We start from the raw sequence: 16,438 nt of genomic DNA, 5'->3' as shown, positions 1-16,438 counted from the left end.
CCATTGAATGCACTGCGATGCTTGTGGGGAAGCGGAACAGAACCCCCGAATAATGATCACGAGCCTGATTCACTCGCTTACAGGCGTAAGAATGGCGTCGAGTCGACCGTGCCGTTAACCGATTTGACGAGGTGCATCTCGATCTACGGAGTACAAATCTACTTGTCTACTACTAGTGTGTTTGTCCTCGACATTGACATGATTTTCGGCTCGACGGATGCATATCTGACCATGACAGGATCCTTGCGTGCCTTGATAAAGCCATGCTGCACATATAGTACAGGCATAGTGGCTGGGGAGGCTGAAACAGACTTTGTCCATGCGTGGTGGTGCGTGTGACTGAGTGTGTGACGTGTGTGACGACAGGGCAGTGAATCAACTAATGTGCGAAAGAGTCAGTCAGCCGTCAATTCTTGTCGATTCTTCCGACCGGGAGACCAGATCTTGGATAAACTGTATGACTTCTACATCACCAGCCACTGATTTAACGGCTTAACGGATGGATAAACCCATCAAGGTCGTCAAAGAGAAATGATCATCCTGGCCCGTGGCAAATACCTAAAAGACCGCTAGCCGACCATTTCTCTCTCGATCCTCGACCTTGGGATTATCAAAGGTCTTCGCTACTTGCAAGGGGTAGAGACATCCGATCTTGTCAAATACTTGCTCTTGTGACTTCCGAAGCGTCCTGACTGCATCACGCAATTGGGAGCTTGGACGACGACGATGGTTTTAAAACTGGGCTTACATCAGCGGTTGGTTGGAGGCGTCGTTCCCTTGCCCAAACTCACCCATAACGCAGCTGAAGAACAGCCACGACCGCCTATAAGATCCTGGCTCGCAACGCTATAAGCGGCTCGAGAGCTCCCTAGGTCCTTGCGAGTGGCTGGCCGAATGCCTGGGAAGCAGCCAAGGCATGCAAGGTTGCGGAAGGGCACCCAGAAGGCCGAGGGCCTTGACTTCCGCTAATAAACTGAATCTAAGGTTGCACCATACCCAAGCTCGATGCACGCTGGCAGTCAAAATTCAAGTGAGGCCTGCGTTGTGCTTGTGATGTGCTGTGTATTCCGTACTGCTTTGCTTTGCCTTGCCCATCCAAAATCCAAGATCCCAGATCCCAGATCCAAGGCCCTCCGGCCCCATCAAACAATGAAGAGGCTCCATCAAAATGAAACAAGTCGTGCGAGTCCCCCATTACAATTCAGGTTTGGTGCCCGTACCACAATTGCTTACCCCAGGTGCCCAGCCAATGCTGGCCCGACCACATGGTAATGGTTGGAACAGCCCTGCAGTCTCCCGTCTGTAGCCTGGGTGGAGGATGACAATCATCTCTTCACTCTTCACTGTCCTTCCCTGTGCTTCTCCCAGCCACCAGCCTGACTCCTCCTCATCAACACCTTCAACCACCACGCCGCCGCCCCTTCTCCTCCCCTCCCTCCCACTTACTTACTTGACCTTTTGTCATCCTGACGCCCTCGAGAGGTTTGTTTGCCTCCTCATTTCTTTCATATTCTCCCTCCTTCTCGTTCACAGCCACTCTTTCGTTGCATCCGCCTTGCGACACTCTCTACCTTTGTTTCTCGCCTGCTTCCAATTCTTTGTCATTCAACCTCCCACGCTTACTCGACGTCCCCGGCACTGGTACTGTGACGACAACCCCACTTCGAAACCTTGCAAGCGATTTCCTTGTCTTCCTCTCTTCCTACGGCCGTTGTTTCTCCTGTTTCCTATCCTTCCACCCTCAGACACAGATCACCAAACATGGACGACCCCATAGACCAGGTTGCCAACCAAGATGTTGAAATGAACTTGTTCGAAACCGATGCCTCAGATGCCTGCCGTGACCCTCCGGCCCGCCTAGCTGCTCGATTCTGCAGAAAATCAAATGCTCGTCGAAAGACGTCTGCAAATTCATCTCGCCGTAGCTCCCTGTCATCCGTCCACTCGCATTCTTCAGTACTCTCAAGTCACGGGGGACCACACAGCAATCACATTGCCCAACATCTTCGGCGCGCATCCATCATTGAGAGTCGCAAGGCCCGGCTGGCCTCTAAAGCCGCCCATGCCGAGCAAGTTAGACTGAGAGCTGCAGCGGCCAAGGCGTCGCAGAGAGCCAACAACACCGAAGAAAAGGCCCAGGCCGCCCAAGCTGCTCGAGAGAAACTTCTCGCTGAGATCACAGCACGATGCGAGGAAGAAGTCCGACGAGCCAAGAAAATTGCAGAGGAAACAAAGGAGAAGAAGGCCGCTGAGTTGGCCAGACTCAAGGAGGAAATGGCGGAGAAGTTCGCAGTGGCAGCTCATCGCAAGTTTCTCTACCAGCAAGGCCAGCGCAGGTCAAGAGCAACCTCGTTGACCGCCGTCGAGGAGAAAAAGGTGGCGCCGGTTGTCAAGCGGACCAATCGTGTCTTCTCGGCCAAAGTCATCCAAAGAGCCTGGCGTTATTATCAAACTCGCAAGCTCGTTTCTGCATTTTCTGCAGTGGGTCTGTCCCTGAAGGTTGCCAAATCTTCTCCCTTTGAAGAACTCAGACAGGTGCTAGCCAGAGATGATACGATTTCAACTACATTGGCCCTGTTCAAGTATCTCGGCTTGCTTGGGGAGGTACAGGATGACTCGAGCATGGTTCGGGTTTTCCTCAGCTCCTTCATGATTCTTGCACATCCAGTCCAGGCTCTGAGCCATGGCGGTCACGATGGACGGGAGCAAGACCTCATCTCAAAGGCTGCGGCTCTAGTCGATGCCTTTGAGTCTTATACCCAAGCTATCCTCTCCGTCTATCGGCCCAGTAAGCCATTACCGGCTAAGGAACAGCTGAGCTTTGCAGTGAACGATTTCTGCGCCACGTTTGATACTTGGAAAAGCCAGGACTTGAACACTCTAGTGGACATCATGATCAGTTCTTTTGTCAATCTAGACTTGATCATCCAGGCCACAAAGAACGACCACGAAGGACATGTTGCAGACGACTATCTTGAAGCTGTTCGACAAGAACAAGTCAAGTTACTCGCCCGGCTCAAACGAATGGCTGGCACAGAAGAGGCACTCGCAAGAGTCCGAGTGGCGGTGCGTAAGGCACGGAAACAGTACGCCGCAGACAAGAAGCGCAAGACCGCTGTTCAAGTGCCGAGAGCCACCACACCCAACGAGGTTGGTGTCTCGGAACACGGGGCACCACTCACACCTCCTGCCACTCCACAGCCCGAAGTGCGAAGCATGTCTCCAAAGACGTCGTCATTTGCCGATAGCTTGGGCCAGATCATGACTGTTCTCCCTTCAAATCGCGAGATTGCTCACGAGATACAAATCAACGGAACTTTTGAAGTCCAACAGCGACCGTGGACAGAGGCACGGAAAGATTTGATGGACTCTCTCCAAAGCAACATGCGACTGAGCATGCAAGATGGCAGTGGTGAATCCATCACCCGATGGACCCATGCCATGGCTGTCCTCATCCGTGACAAGTTGATGAACCTGATCAGCCCTCGACATCCTCTACACGACCGAATTGATGGATTCCTTGATCCGGTCTTGATCCGGCAACAATCTGTCAACGGAGTTTTCTCTTACGACTCTTTCTTCCAGACCATCTCGGGCATGATCTCGCAGATCTGCTCGCCGGGACGGGACGAAGCAGTAAAAGCATTTTCCACCAATACATCTGGTGACACCATCAAGCGATTCTTTGAATTGATCGACATTATAGACTTGATGACATTGGACCACATCAACTTCCAATTCCGACTGGCGTCACAGTCAGTTCTGGAAAAGGGACATGAACATGAATTTGTTTCTTTTGAGCGAGATATCCAAACCGGGGTCCACGCCCTTGAACGCACCAAGCAGTGGTGGGCCAATGCCCGCTCGAGCCTGTCAACCCCTCGCAGCACTGGGAGTGCGATATATGCTCGAGGCTTGGTAGATTTGGTTCTACGAAATTCCGGCGTTCAATATGTGGATTTCCCCGAAACGCTACAGTTGGATTATGTACGTTTGTTGAAGCTACGAGCTCGAGTCTTCCACGTGATCGCCACGTCTTCAATCCTCCTCACCACCAAAATTCGATTGCGTCGACACCGAGAGTCTCTGTGGACTAATGATGCACAAAGACTAATGTCCTTGGATTTGCAAACAGTGGATGCAAACCGCATCGTCTCCCTCATCGAGTCATCTCACATGATGCCGGACTCGACGAAGGAAGGCGTGGCCAACTTTGTGGGACGAGTTCTTCCGCCTGCCGCCGCAGCAGCGCATCATGTTGACTTGGCTGAGCAAGAATACCAGGATGCCCTACACAATCAAGTTGCATACGACTTTTCAAAGAGCAACTCAGCAGGTACTGATGGAGAGGAGGGCTTCAGTGAACAGATTGCTAGCTTCCTTTTGAAATCATTGAGGGAACATGTATTTGCTAGACTCTCGGCCAGCGGGACGGCGGAACGAGTACGGACTACGACAGGAGCGGCAGAGGCTCTAGCTAGACTGGGGATGCCCGAGTTCCTGGACGAGGTGAATCGTCTGGTAAACTCACTAGACAAGATTCGGACCGTGGACCTCAAGGCTCACAGTAAGTGGTATGACCAGATTGCGGCAGCAGATGAAGCAACATGAGATCAGCATTCTTGTATAGTTGGGCGGTTTGGCATCCGGCAGGCAAGGAGTTTTGACCCTATGAGCTTGGATTACCTTTACCTTAGGATATCTACAATTCTGGCGAGTCATCAAGCAAGCCGTATATAGCACTTGCTTGTCAAGTGGAGCATGATAACGACGATATGACAATGAGAAATGCATACGAATGCTGAGACATGGATCAGTGGGTTTTTTGGTCTTGTGGACCATTGTAGATTGTAGATTGTTAGCTGGCAAATGTGTTGTTTCTGGTCGGGCCGAGGGGCCTGTTGTGTTGGTACGGAGTACTTAGTGATGATGCACGTTGTGGCCAAAACATGTGGACTGCGGGGCAATTGATAGGTGGCATGCGGGCATCTTCTCCGAACTCGCATGGCCGAGAGGCGCCAATCCCACCCCCCCGAGAGACACCCACGACGCCCGTTGGTTGGGGATGCGGGTGTCAAAGTGAGCCGTGCCGCGATTCTTCAGGGCCGCTTGGGGGGACACGGGGGGTAGCTAACGGTAGCTCGAACGGTGGTTGCGTTGAGTGGCTGCATGAATCTAGGTATCCAGCAAATCACAATGAATGTGTTTCTATCGTACTCCAAAGCGACCTCATGCATCGTTGTCGCTAGTCAGTAATCCCATGGCTCAACCACAGATCAAGGCAAGAAAGCAGCGTTCACAAGGAGTCCATCCGGACCAGTGGATTCGAATTCGTCCTGGGTATTGGCATTCATTGATTGACAAACAGACAGTGATAAGTGCATGTACTCGTAAGTGCTATGTACAGTATGATCCAACCCCCACGACCGACCCCTCCCCTCCCCTCGATGCTCGATGCGAGGATGTGCTACGGACGGGACATGATCTTCTTAACTAACTTTGGTACTTCGTTTAGCATCCTTTTAGGCCGCGGCACCTGATGCGGGTGTGTTGTGTGCCTTTCCACCTTGCCTAAAGTAAAGGTCTGTATCCACCGAGAAGCTAATCATTCATTAAGTTACCTAGGTATTTCTTGGGGATTGGATTGACCCGGATCGATCGATTGATTGATTTGTCTTGTCTTGTCCACGCTATCATCTGCGTTGGCCATCAGTGTCTGCAGTGTCTTGTCTGCCAACTGCGCCCACTCAGGTAACGTTTGTATCATGCAGACTAGTTACCTAGGTACTCAACCGTCAAGATCGTGATGCTACGATATGCCCTTGAGATGACTCTTTCCTCGACAGTGTCTCTTACTCGTCATATCGTTCAAACCGAGCTCAGAAGGTGGAATGCAAACGTGTGTGACGAATTAACTTGACCAGTGGGTTGGGCTGGGTTGCTTGAGGACGAGGTCAAGGAACAGATCAGTCACCCATCCCTCCATCCATCCATCCACCCACCGACCTATGCGCTCGCCCTTCCATCTGCTGGACACCGACCCAATGACCGAAATACTGGAAGTCGTTCCATTACCTCCAATACCAATCAAAACCTCCTACACGTCCACCATGTCATTGTGGCTGTATGGTATCTTGTCAGCATGGTTTCTCTACTATGTGATTTCCACAGCCAGATCATATTGGCGACTGCGACATATCAAGGGACCTCCACTCGCTGCGATATCCCACCTGTGGTATGTCCGCGCCGCTGTCGCCAATAAAGCCTACCTGCGTCTATCTGAGGCCTGCGACAAATATGGTATGTCCACGAAGCATATTATTCGTGTACCAGCAGAGAGTTGGATACCTTTACTAACCAGAATATTTTCCATCGTTCCAATAGGCCCTACCGCTCGCATCGGACCCAATACCCTCGTGACATGCGATGAAGAACTCATTCGCAAAATGTGCAGCGTGCGATCCTCCTATAGTCGAGGAGATTGGTATCGAGCATTCAAATTCGATGCCGACCGTGAGAATCTGTTCTCAGAACCGGATGAAGAGAAACATATCAAGATGCGTATGCGAGTGACGGCCGGGGTAAGAGTGGAATTTCATTCATGTCTTGCCTTATCTTGTTTTCTTGTTGGGGCTTGACATGTCACTGTTACTATTACTGTTACACGGCGGGGATGGGCGTCACAGAACTGACAGTTTTGATCCGAATAGTATTCCGGGAAAGAAAACCCTACCCTGGAGACCGACATCGATCGTGTTTTGTGGCAGTTGTTTGATCTGATCAAAAGGAAGTATATCAGTCGTGGGTCCGACCTCAGACCGTTGGATTTTGCAAATACGATGCAATTCTTTACATTGGATGTCATCACGTCTTTGTCATTGAGTCAGCCGTTTGGGTGGATCAGTGAAGACAAAGACATGTATGAATATGTCAAGGTATGTTGACGAGTCTTGGTAGAAGAATGGATCGTTGGGTTGATGTGTTGTTGATGTATGCTGACAATGGTGTGTGTCTCAAGACTATGGAGGAAAACATGCCTGCCATGAACTTTATGTCTGCGGTGCCGATTCTCAGTAGAATCATGCGAATTCCCGCCGTCCAGCGGGCTGCACTCCCAACAGTCAAAGACCGAGTGGGTATGGGCAAGATCAAAGCTGTCACACGAGACATCATTGCCCGTCGATTCGGACCCGAGAAGGAAACCAAACAGGACATCACTCAGAGCTTCATCAAACATGGTCTCACCGAAGCAGAGATTGGCGATGAATCCTTACTACAAATCCTCGCCGGCAGCGACACCTCAGCTACCATTTTGAGGTCTGGATTCATACACATTATATCCACACCAAGGATCTACAACCGCCTACAAGCCGAATGCGTCAATGCAGGAGTTCCCCTAACGGAAATCATCTCCAACACTCGCGCACTAGACCTACCCTACTTGAACGCCGTCGTCAAAGAAGCCCTTCGCTACCACCCGGCCGCCACAGGCTTAATGCCCCGAAAAGTCGGCCTTCAAGGGGACATGCACAAGGGTATGTACTTACCTCCAGGGACAGAAATCGGGTTTTGCGCCTGGAATGTGTACCGCAAGAACACGGTGTATGGCGCAGATGCGGATGTGTTTCGACCGGAAAGATGGCTTGAAGCGGATGAGGAGACTCTGGCGCGTATGGAGAAGTCGCATGAGTTGGTGTTTGGATATGGTAAGTATAGGTGCATGGGTGAGAAGGTGGCAAGGATTGAATTGCTCAAGACTTTTTTCGAGTTGATGAGACGGTTTGAGTTTAGTTTTATCGATCCTAATAAACCCATGGAGTCGGATACGAATTATGGGCTTTGGATTCAGAAGGGCATGTGGTTGAGAGTGGAGGAACATGTCGAGGTTGAGGAGATGAAGGAGAACAAGGAAGCGGTCCAGTGAGGTTGAAGTGGACGTGTAGATACATGTACATATCTATCCTGTACATGTACGTAAGGATGTACGTACATTGATATTGATGTTGATGTTGATATTGATATTGAAAGACTGTAAATGAATCTGAGATGTTGCAATCACACGACGCGGCATGCGTGGGTAAATTCTGAGGATGGAGTTGGCTGTGGATGCAGGTGTTGATTCTTGCGTCACTGACTGTACCTAAGGCTATAGCTATAACGCACTGCAACATACATTGCAAAGTACTTACTGCATCGTAATGCAATGATCGTGCATACAGATGCGATCCTGATCCTGATCCTGACACTGACATGATCTGATCTGATCGTATCCAAAATCTCGAGATGCACGGATGCTCGCATCGCTCGCCACCAATGCCAACGATCGGATATACAATCAACGTGTGGTGTGGAGTCTACCAAACAATGGAGAAAGGATCTTCGTGGGTGATTCGGCTGAATGTGACGTTGGAACGCCCATAAGGCCTTAGTGTGGTGCCTTGGTATCGTTATTCCAGGGATGATCGACGCGGGAATGAGGGCTTGTCCGGGCCCGCCTCGGCCTACTTAGAACGGCGACGAACGGGCGTCTTTAACTGGCCCCCCCGCAGCACCCATCGGGCTACCTACCTAGGTACCTACAGATCAGGTATTCACCGTGTCGAGCCTAAGGGAGGGTATTACGTATACATACTGTAGAAGGATCAGAGGATCTCGCACGGACATATTCGTAGATGCAGATACGCATGCGATGCGGATGCGATGCGAGGACCTGACATGAGGGCTAGGTCTGAGGGAGAGTGAGGGTGGGAGATATGGTAGGCGTGGTAGGATTCTGTTGACACTTCATATCTGGCATATACGGACGCAGATGCATACCTTACATACAGTCCCTGAGGAGAGACGTACTTAGGTACCTACCTAGTAGGTGCCTACCTAAGGTATCCGTACTTGCAATTTGGCTGAGCGATGGAGGCTGTAGAATGTGAAAGGTCAAAACGAACCCCTCTAAAAGCACCTCCACTGGGCCAACCTACCTTACGGAGTACTTAGAGCCGCCCCTCGGCTCTCTCCCCCCTTCGCCACGTGGCCCTAGCCCTCGCTTCAAGCTCAAGGCTTGGAAACCCATCCCACCCTTTAGCTTTTCTTCATTAATCCTAAGACGGCCAGAATATGCGTCTGCGTCAGAGGCTCAGACTCAAGACTCTCGGGGACACGGCGCAAGTATCACCTACCCCCGTCCCCCCCCCCAATCCATCGTTGGGGTTGGTCTGTTCGACCCTCCTCGGGTTGGTTTTGGTCCACATGTTGTGCCTAGCATCCAATCACTTAGTTAAGCCATAGGGGGACTGTGCGTACATGTACCCGTACTTGGTGGCTGCAGGCGATGCGATGCGGGTCGGGTTAATCAATCAATTAGAGCTGTTGTGGATTATCGCCAACGAATTTGAACCTTGTAGGTGCAGGTTTTAACTACTTTACCTCATCATTCAATCAATCGACTTGACTTGACTTGACTTGACTTGACTTGACTTGACTTGAAGGTCCTCATTATTATTGTATTCCTGATCATGACATGATATGATATGATTCTTTCATCTTGATATCTCACTCTCATTCTCAGTCTTTCATCATGGAGTTCAATGAATTCGGCGCGCCCATTCCACAGGGTGAAGGTGTAAGTGACTCAACACCTCTCTAATTACCGCACGTTCTCAACTCTCTCTTATATAGTATGAAACCGACGACTCCGGCTTTTTCGAAGACGTGTCCGTCCTCACCGAAAGCGTTCGATCATCGATTTACGACTACAAATACGAAAATGGCCGTAGATACCATGCCTTCAAAGAAGGCGCGTACTTTATGCCCAACGACGAACCCGAACAAGAACGTATCAACATGCAACATCACGCTGGATTTCTCGCTCTCGGCAAACGCAACTATCTCTCTCCTCTAAACAATCCACTCCATATTCTCGATCTAGGTACTGGAACGGGGATTTGGGCAGTTGAAGTCGCCGAACAATTACCTGCCGCTCAAATCATCGGTGTGGATTTAAGTCCCATTCAACCAGCTTGGGTTCCTCCGAATGTCAAGTTTGAAGTCGACGACATTGAAGATGACTGGACGTTTCCAGAGAATCATTTTGATTTTATCTTTTCAAAAGTCATGTTGGCCGGGAGTATTGCTCATTTTCGAAAGTATTTTACGCAGGCGTTTCGGTAAGATGATGAACCTGAAGATTAGTTCTGTGGGTGGGCATTGTGACTAATGTGATGATCAAGACACTGTCGCCCAGGCGGATATTTTGAAATCCACGAAATAACCACCCGCATCAGCAGCGACCATTACACAATCCCCGAGAACAGCAGCATTCAAAAATGGTGCAGATTGATGCGACAAGGTATTCAAGTCATGGGCCGGAGACTAGACCTTCATTTCGATAAGCTGGCCGATTTAATGCGCGAAGTCGGTTTCGAAGATGTTCATGTTTATCCATATCGTCAACCCATTGGACAATGGCCAGCTGATCCGACGTTGAAACAATCTGGTGCTATTCAATTGGTGGCCATGTTACAGGGTATGGAGAGTTTGAGTCTAGCGATCTTTTGTCGGTGTCTGCAATGGACGCCGGAGGAGGTTGCGGTGTTGCTTGCTCAGACGAGGAAGGAATTCACTTTGAAAAAGGCTTGTTATTATTGGCCTGCGTAAGTTTGATCTTTCCATGTTGATGGAGAGAGTGTATTTCTGACAGGTTATGTTGCAGGATTGTTATCTATGGACGGAAACCCATGTCGGCGGTTTCTTGAATGGATCATCACTATCACCGTCTCTCAGTTGGACTGCTGGCAGTTTGCTTGAGGGGTGGATGATTATATCAACTATATCAGTTCCCTTCACTGATCATCAATGACTTCGCCAGATACCTATTTGATGACCATCATTGAGACGATCGAAACAAAAGAAAAGAAAACACAGAGATACGACATAAATCAACCAGCGAACGGCAACGCCCACGGACTACGGACCAGGACGTCGGAGGATTTCATTGATTGATAGACCATTTCGGGAATTACTACTACGTCTGAGGGTTGAGTAAGAAGAAAGTCACCTCATCTTTCGGTATTCAAAAGATCACAGAGAAGGCCCGACTCTTCGGATCTCAACCCAGCACGTGAAGTGCGGACCAAGGTCGTCTACACATTTATGTGCCTGGTTGTTAAACACTGCGACGGTAGTGGCAGTGGGAGACAGCACGAAGGGTGGATATTTCGGGTTTATCTGAGAAAATATAGACATTCGGCGGACGCGATCTACACTACGATCAATAGCACAAGCACAAGCAGAAGCAACCATGTTCCCATCTGATGTTGCTCACAGTCAACTCAGTTGGGGAAGATGGAAGATGTATTCATGCGATTGGAGTGGCAAAATGAAACCCTCTTGCCATGTTGGCACTCCAAGAGCAAGAAGAGACATCAGGTGGCTATTGTGACGGTGTAGTGAGTGGCAGAGTGTCTTGTCTATCAAATATTATCTCTATGTGTGTGTGTATTCAAATAAAAGTTTAGCCATGACTCGGAAATGAGATGAGATGAGGTTTGAGTGGTTTTGAGTCATTCAGAATAGAACAGACCAAAAGTAAGTACCTAGTAGTATAGTAGTATTCGTAACTCTCCGAATCTACTTTGAGTCTGCTCTAATGGCGTCATCTTATGGCACTTTATTTATTCCCCTCAAATTTATTTCTCACATCCTCACGACCGACACTGGAAATGAGATTTTATTTTATCGATGTTTTGACTTGGACATGAGGTTACATGCTAGTTCTAATATTTTCAAGTTCATGATTCGATAAGAAGGTACCTACCCACTCATCATGGTAAGTCTGAAAGTCATAAACAATTCCGATACATCATCTACCATCACCATACAATCAATACCTCCCTTTCTCTTCCCTTCCCTATACAAATCATTGATATACACAAAAGTATGTACATACCTTACATACCTACCAACTAACCTCTCCCCTCTAGCCCCACGCCGACACAACGCTCTTCCCCACCTCCATTACAAAATCCTCCGCCTACACGCAAGTCCTCACGTCCCTGGAATCACTCTTCGACTCCCAACGCAACTGGGTCGCCAACACGGCCAACACCGCTTCTCTCTTGTGGCACCTCTATCATTCTCTTCCCTCACCATCGAATTCCGTCAATTGGTCTGGATTCTACGTGATTGACCATCACCCTGATGTTGTACCTGCACGTTCGCAATTGATTCTCGGTCCTTTTATGGGCAAAGTTGCGTGTCAGACCATCAAGGTGGGGAGAGGTGTATGTGGTGCGGCGGCGGAAGGGAATGGGAGGACGGTTGTTGTAAAGGATGTACATGAGTTTCCTGGGCATATTGCCTGTGATGGGGATAGTAGGAGTGAAATTGTGGTGCCGATCAGGGATGGAGATGGGAAGGTGAGTTGGTTTGGTTTGGTTTGGGACCTTTTAGGCCGTTGTTTTTGTCAATCTTACCTGTGATGTGACGGCTAATTATGAATGTGTGTTTAGGTCGTCGGTGTCATCGATATTGATTGTACAGAGGTAAATGGATTTGATGAGGAAGATCAAAAAGGGTTGGAAGCCATAGCGGATTTATTGGGTAAATCTAGTGATTGGTGATCTCAGCCTTGATCAGTGATTTAATGGCCATCATCCCATTTTCTGGCATGACTTGCTTCTCTTCTGGTGCTTCCATCCATCGCTAACGTATTCGTCTTTGTGGGTATCAAGCTTGTCATACACTCTCACAATTCTCATCTGATACAGCTCTGTAGCTTCAGACCTTGAGAATAATCTGACATCCTTGCTCTTGCTGGCTTGATCACCAGAACGATCCGAGGTCGGTGAAGCTGATAGACCCTTCTGCTACTGCGTGAATAGCTCGTTGATCAATAACAGCTCCTCTTCCACCCGATCGATCGTACTAAGATGCTCGAGACATATTAGCTCCCTTAAAGTTTGTTCCTGCTCTTGAACTCTTGATAATCTTTGTCACTGTCTCCTCGAGGACATCCCAATCGTCAGTAGCGACTTGGGTCATCTCTGTGCCAAAGTATTTTTGGATTTCCATCAACTTTTCCCAGTCTTCCCTTGTGCTGATAAAAGTGACGGCGACGCCGACTCGGCCAAATCGACCAGTCCGTCCGATACGATGCAGATAGGTTTGAGGATCTGCCACATATTGTCCACGACCTAGGAATTTGTCGGGTACATCGTAGTTGACCACCATCGACACCGACTGGACATCAATGCCACGAGCGAGGACATTGGTAGTGATGAGGACTTTGGCATTGCCAGTTCGAAAGGAATCGATAATGGCATCTCGCTGGGTACCTTCATAACCGCCCGTGAGTGAGGCCACTTTGTGTCCTTCGGCCGTCATCCGTCGTTCGATATTTTGTGCTGTTTCTCGAGTCTACCATCCGTCAGTATTTTGAATATCGTTATCGATTTTCGGCTAGGGACTCACCTTGACAAAGATAATCGAGGAGCCAATGGTCAATAGACCGTAGAATCTGACAAGTGCATCATATTTGGCTTGATCGTTGGCGCAATCGAGATAAATCTGTTTGATACCTTCAACCGTCAAGTCTTCATGTCGAAGTGTCATTTGATTGGCATTAGGAGCAAAGGCCGTGGCGTATTTTACAACCTGGTCTGGGAATGTCGCTGAAAAAAGGACGATTTGAATGTTTTTGGGGAGCATGCTGCGCCAGTCAGTCGTGCTCTAGAAATTGTCTTGACGAACTTACCCCTTGACGCGGATGCATTGGTCGCCCAAACCTTGCTGATCCAACATGTTATCGGCCTCGTCAAGAACAAGGATCTTCATGCCTCGTGCATCCATGTTGCGTTTGCGGATCAAATCCATGACCGTGCCTGGCGTTCCAACAACCACCGAAGCCTCAATTTTCCTCGTTCGTTGGGCAGCATCTTGAGGAACACCCGCTTCCACGACAAGTCCTGGAACAAACTTCCCCATGACTTGGACCACGTCAACAATTTGTCGAGCCAACTCTCTGCTGGGAGCGAGAACCAAGGCTTGTGGGGTTTTTTGCAATTGTTCGGTGGAAAGGTCAAGGCGAGCGAGGATGTTGAGAACAAATGCGGCAGTCTTTCCAGTGCCAGACTGAGATTGACCGATCAGGTTTGAAGGCGGGTTCATGAGTAGCAAAGGTAGTGTCTTTTCTTGCACCTTGGAAGGGTTTCGAAAGTTCATGCTCATAACACCTTTGAGAATGTTTTCGTGGCTAGGGAAGTCAGACGGTGCCTTGTGAAAACATGTGAATTGACTTACAGTCCTAGTTCTTCAAATGACTTGGCTGAATAAAGGGGGTTATTTGGGTCCGCTTGCATGTCGGCCAGTTTGATTTCGACCTGATAATCAGGCTCGTGTAGACTTGAACCTCCATTTTCCCCAGCAGCTCCATCAGTTTGAGGAATGGCGGGAGAATCTGTGTCTTGACCAATTTTGAGGCTGTCTATGGACGGAGGCTCTTCGTCCGCCGGCGAAGCAACCTCATCGGCCCAAGATGTGCCTGATTTTGGTTGGAAGGGCTCTGCACTTGGGTTGGGTTTTGAGACGCGATCGGCTAGCGAGCCGCCGGTTGGGGCAGACATGATCTGAGAGGAGACGAGGGAGAAGAGATCGGTGAGGTAGAGGGGGTTGGAGGGGTGATCACTCCGGATCACAAGTCGATCAAACGAGCGTGATCGATCTCGCGGGTTGTATCAAGCTGGAGGGTTCTCGAGTCAAAGAAAGCGAGTGAATGTCAAGTGTTGGTGGGTGAAAGTGGGAGCGAGATCGAGGTCATGTGTGGGTGATCTCAAAGGGATCGCTGCAATAGATTAATGTTGAAATGTGTAAGGTAATGTGAAAAAGAAAAGAAATCGGTGATTGGGAGTCTGGCTGGGTTGAGTGACGGATATTGTTACAGACATGACATTGTCGCAGACTCACAATACCTGATATCAACTTTGCCGTGATCCATTCCATTGACACTCATGCCAGTTAGAGGAAAAACTGCTGGCCGCACACACCGGATCAGGTCAAGCATGACGCCGCCCTGTGCTCATCCAACGGCCGGCGTCGGCCAGCTCGGTGGGTACTTCAATCTTCAACTGTTATTGGCTGATTCACTTAGACGTGGTGTTCACGAGAGCCGCAAGAGGCAGTTCCTGGACCATAAAAAGCAGCGTCTTGGTAAGGAACAGATTAAAGCTGGTGCCGCCCACCGCGGGCCCTGCGTTAGGGCCCAACCCGTCACTTCGTTGTCTGAGTCTATATAGACATAAACTCTCCCCCCGCCGCTGTCACGACTGCACTCTGCGCCGGACTGGTGTGGCCTCCTTTCGTTTCCAGTTGGACCGACCTGATCGTCTCGATGACAGAGAGAATGACGGTCCTCTACTTTTCTCACCGTTAAGACGCCCTGCTCTCGCCCGGCAAATCTGCGACGTTCCAGTGCCTCTTTGCTTTTCCATCCTGTCCTCCGCTTTCGAACGACCGACCCTCGATGCCGTCTGCGCCCAAATCCCCCCCTTTCGCCACTGCTCCCTTCCTCCGTCCCAGGTTGCGGTCGACCAATTGTGGCATTTTGGGTGCGCCTTCGTGGGCCGAGTGTGTTGCAAGTCGGACGGAATTCACCCAGACCCAGCCGGTAAAAGGCATATTCACACTCCCCGCCTTTCCCCGCCTGCAGTGCGAGGCCACTACCCCAAACCAGGGAACTCAAATTCTTAGTCAGTCGTATATAGTAGTCTCACAGCCTCGGGATGGTCCATCTAGGAGGCCGAGGTCAACTGCCTACCGAATGATTTCTAGGGTCCTTAGTAGTCAGTAAGTAGATATCGGAAGCCAGTTTACTTATTATAGAGGAGAAGGACTCAGCCAAAACTTGAAGCCTTGCCTTGAGAATCCGTTAGTCACGATTATCAACAGTTGCCATCAATCAGAGGTCTGTCTTCGCTGGTTTCATTTACGTGACACCGAGAAATTTCTCTGTCTGCATTAGGTACGCGACACCCCTCGCCCTTTTGGGACGGAAAATCTTACTACTCAAAGACCTACATCATGATCAAGCTCGTCTATGTAGTTGACCGCCGTGCCGATGTTTCGGAGGCAGAGTTTTATGACTACTGGCTGAACAAGCATGGTCCGCTGGTGCGTAGCCATGCGAAGGCCATTCGCGCTAAGAAATATGTGCAGAGCCATCTGATCGACACGCCGGCGAACGAGGCACTACGCAGTGCCCGTGGAATGCTACCGCCAGTCGCAGGCATCACGGAGGTGTGGTGGGATAGCTTGGAGGATTTTCAGGCAGCTTACGCGACGTCCGAAGGGCGTGCAGCGAGCGCCGCGCTTGCGGCCGATGAGGACAAATTCATCAACATCAAAGGATCCCAAGTCTTCTTCTCGCAGGAGCACACTATCTTCGACTACA

The 16,438-nt window shown here is 49.7% G+C and overlaps 5 protein-coding genes across 5 annotated transcripts; 4 read left to right on the top strand and 1 right to left on the bottom strand.

Annotated features, from left to right (window-relative positions):
* Positions 1-1,376: 1,376 nt before the first annotated feature.
* Positions 1,377-4,819, top strand: PV10_01249 (uncharacterized protein). Its single transcript, XM_016365424.1, has one exon. The coding sequence runs from the start codon at positions 1,762-1,764 to the stop codon at positions 4,609-4,611; it is 2,850 nt and encodes a 949-aa protein (XP_016229073.1). The 5' UTR covers positions 1,377-1,761; the 3' UTR covers positions 4,612-4,819.
* Positions 4,820-5,668: 849 nt separating this feature from the next.
* Positions 5,669-8,052, top strand: PV10_01248 (uncharacterized protein). The gene is made up of 4 exons (XM_016365423.1): positions 5,669-6,300; positions 6,385-6,581; positions 6,711-6,935; positions 7,019-8,052. Exons 1-4 carry the CDS (start codon positions 6,009-6,011, stop codon positions 7,922-7,924), a joined length of 1,620 nt encoding a protein of 539 aa, XP_016229072.1. The 5' UTR covers positions 5,669-6,008; the 3' UTR covers positions 7,925-8,052.
* A 1,408-nt stretch (positions 8,053-9,460) lies between these two features.
* PV10_01247 (uncharacterized protein) lies at positions 9,461-11,622 on the top strand. Its single transcript, XM_016365422.1, has 4 exons — positions 9,461-9,616; positions 9,673-10,160; positions 10,224-10,646; positions 10,706-11,622. Exons 1-4 carry the CDS (start codon positions 9,572-9,574, stop codon positions 10,746-10,748), a joined length of 999 nt encoding a protein of 332 aa, XP_016229071.1. The 5' UTR covers positions 9,461-9,571; the 3' UTR covers positions 10,749-11,622.
* Positions 11,623-11,694: 72 nt separating this feature from the next.
* PV10_01246 (uncharacterized protein) lies at positions 11,695-12,754 on the top strand. The gene is made up of 3 exons (XM_016365421.1): positions 11,695-11,821; positions 11,976-12,410; positions 12,504-12,754. Exons 1-3 carry the CDS (start codon positions 11,819-11,821, stop codon positions 12,612-12,614), a joined length of 549 nt encoding a protein of 182 aa, XP_016229070.1. The 5' UTR covers positions 11,695-11,818; the 3' UTR covers positions 12,615-12,754.
* PV10_01245 (uncharacterized protein) lies at positions 12,566-14,963 on the bottom strand. The gene is made up of 4 exons (XM_016365420.1): positions 14,293-14,963; positions 13,748-14,245; positions 13,465-13,702; positions 12,566-13,410 (listed from the first exon to the last, which is right to left on the bottom strand). Exons 1-4 carry the CDS (start codon positions 14,613-14,615, stop codon positions 12,919-12,921), a joined length of 1,551 nt encoding a protein of 516 aa, XP_016229069.1. The 5' UTR covers positions 14,616-14,963; the 3' UTR covers positions 12,566-12,918.
* Positions 14,964-16,438: the final 1,475 nt, after the last annotated feature.

This window comes from Exophiala mesophila, assembly GCF_000836275.1.
Source record: "Exophiala mesophila strain CBS 40295 unplaced genomic scaffold supercont1.1, whole genome shotgun sequence".
Classification (NCBI taxonomy): Eukaryota; Fungi; Ascomycota; class Eurotiomycetes; order Chaetothyriales; family Herpotrichiellaceae; genus Exophiala; species Exophiala mesophila.
The sequence above is the reverse complement of the archived record's forward strand: the minus strand, read 5'-3'. Positions and strand labels throughout refer to the sequence as shown.

Excerpts from the sequence above, each read along its gene's own strand:
- PV10_01249 (XM_016365424.1), top strand. The coding sequence starts at position 1,762 with ATGGACGACCCCATAGACCAGGTTGCCAACCAAGATGTTGAAATGAAC.
- PV10_01248 (XM_016365423.1), top strand. The coding sequence starts at position 6,009 with ATGCGCTCGCCCTTCCATCTGCTGGACACCGACCCAATGACCGAAATA. Across the intron at positions 6,582-6,710 it reads GTATGCGAGTGACGGCCGGG|TATTCCGGGAAAGAAAACCC; the intron begins GTAAGAGTGGAA and ends TGATCCGAATAG. Across the intron at positions 6,936-7,018 it reads ACATGTATGAATATGTCAAG|ACTATGGAGGAAAACATGCC; the intron begins GTATGTTGACGA and ends GTGTGTCTCAAG.
- PV10_01247 (XM_016365422.1), top strand. The coding sequence starts at position 9,572 with ATGGAGTTCAATGAATTCGGCGCGCCCATTCCACAGGGTGAAGGT. Across the intron at positions 10,161-10,223 it reads TATTTTACGCAGGCGTTTCG|ACACTGTCGCCCAGGCGGAT; the intron begins GTAAGATGATGA and ends GTGATGATCAAG. Across the intron at positions 10,647-10,705 it reads GCTTGTTATTATTGGCCTGC|GATTGTTATCTATGGACGGA; the intron begins GTAAGTTTGATC and ends GTTATGTTGCAG.
- PV10_01246 (XM_016365421.1), top strand. Across the intron at positions 12,411-12,503 it reads TCAGGGATGGAGATGGGAAG|GTCGTCGGTGTCATCGATAT; the intron begins GTGAGTTGGTTT and ends ATGTGTGTTTAG.
- PV10_01245 (XM_016365420.1), bottom strand. The coding sequence starts at position 14,615 with ATGTCTGCCCCAACCGGCGGCTCGCTAGCCGATCGCGTCTCAAAACCC. Across the intron at positions 14,246-14,292 it reads TCATTTGAAGAACTAGGACT|CCACGAAAACATTCTCAAAG; the intron begins GTAAGTCAATTC and ends TGACTTCCCTAG. Across the intron at positions 13,703-13,747 it reads CAATGCATCCGCGTCAAGGG|CATGCTCCCCAAAAACATTC; the intron begins GTAAGTTCGTCA and ends TGACTGGCGCAG.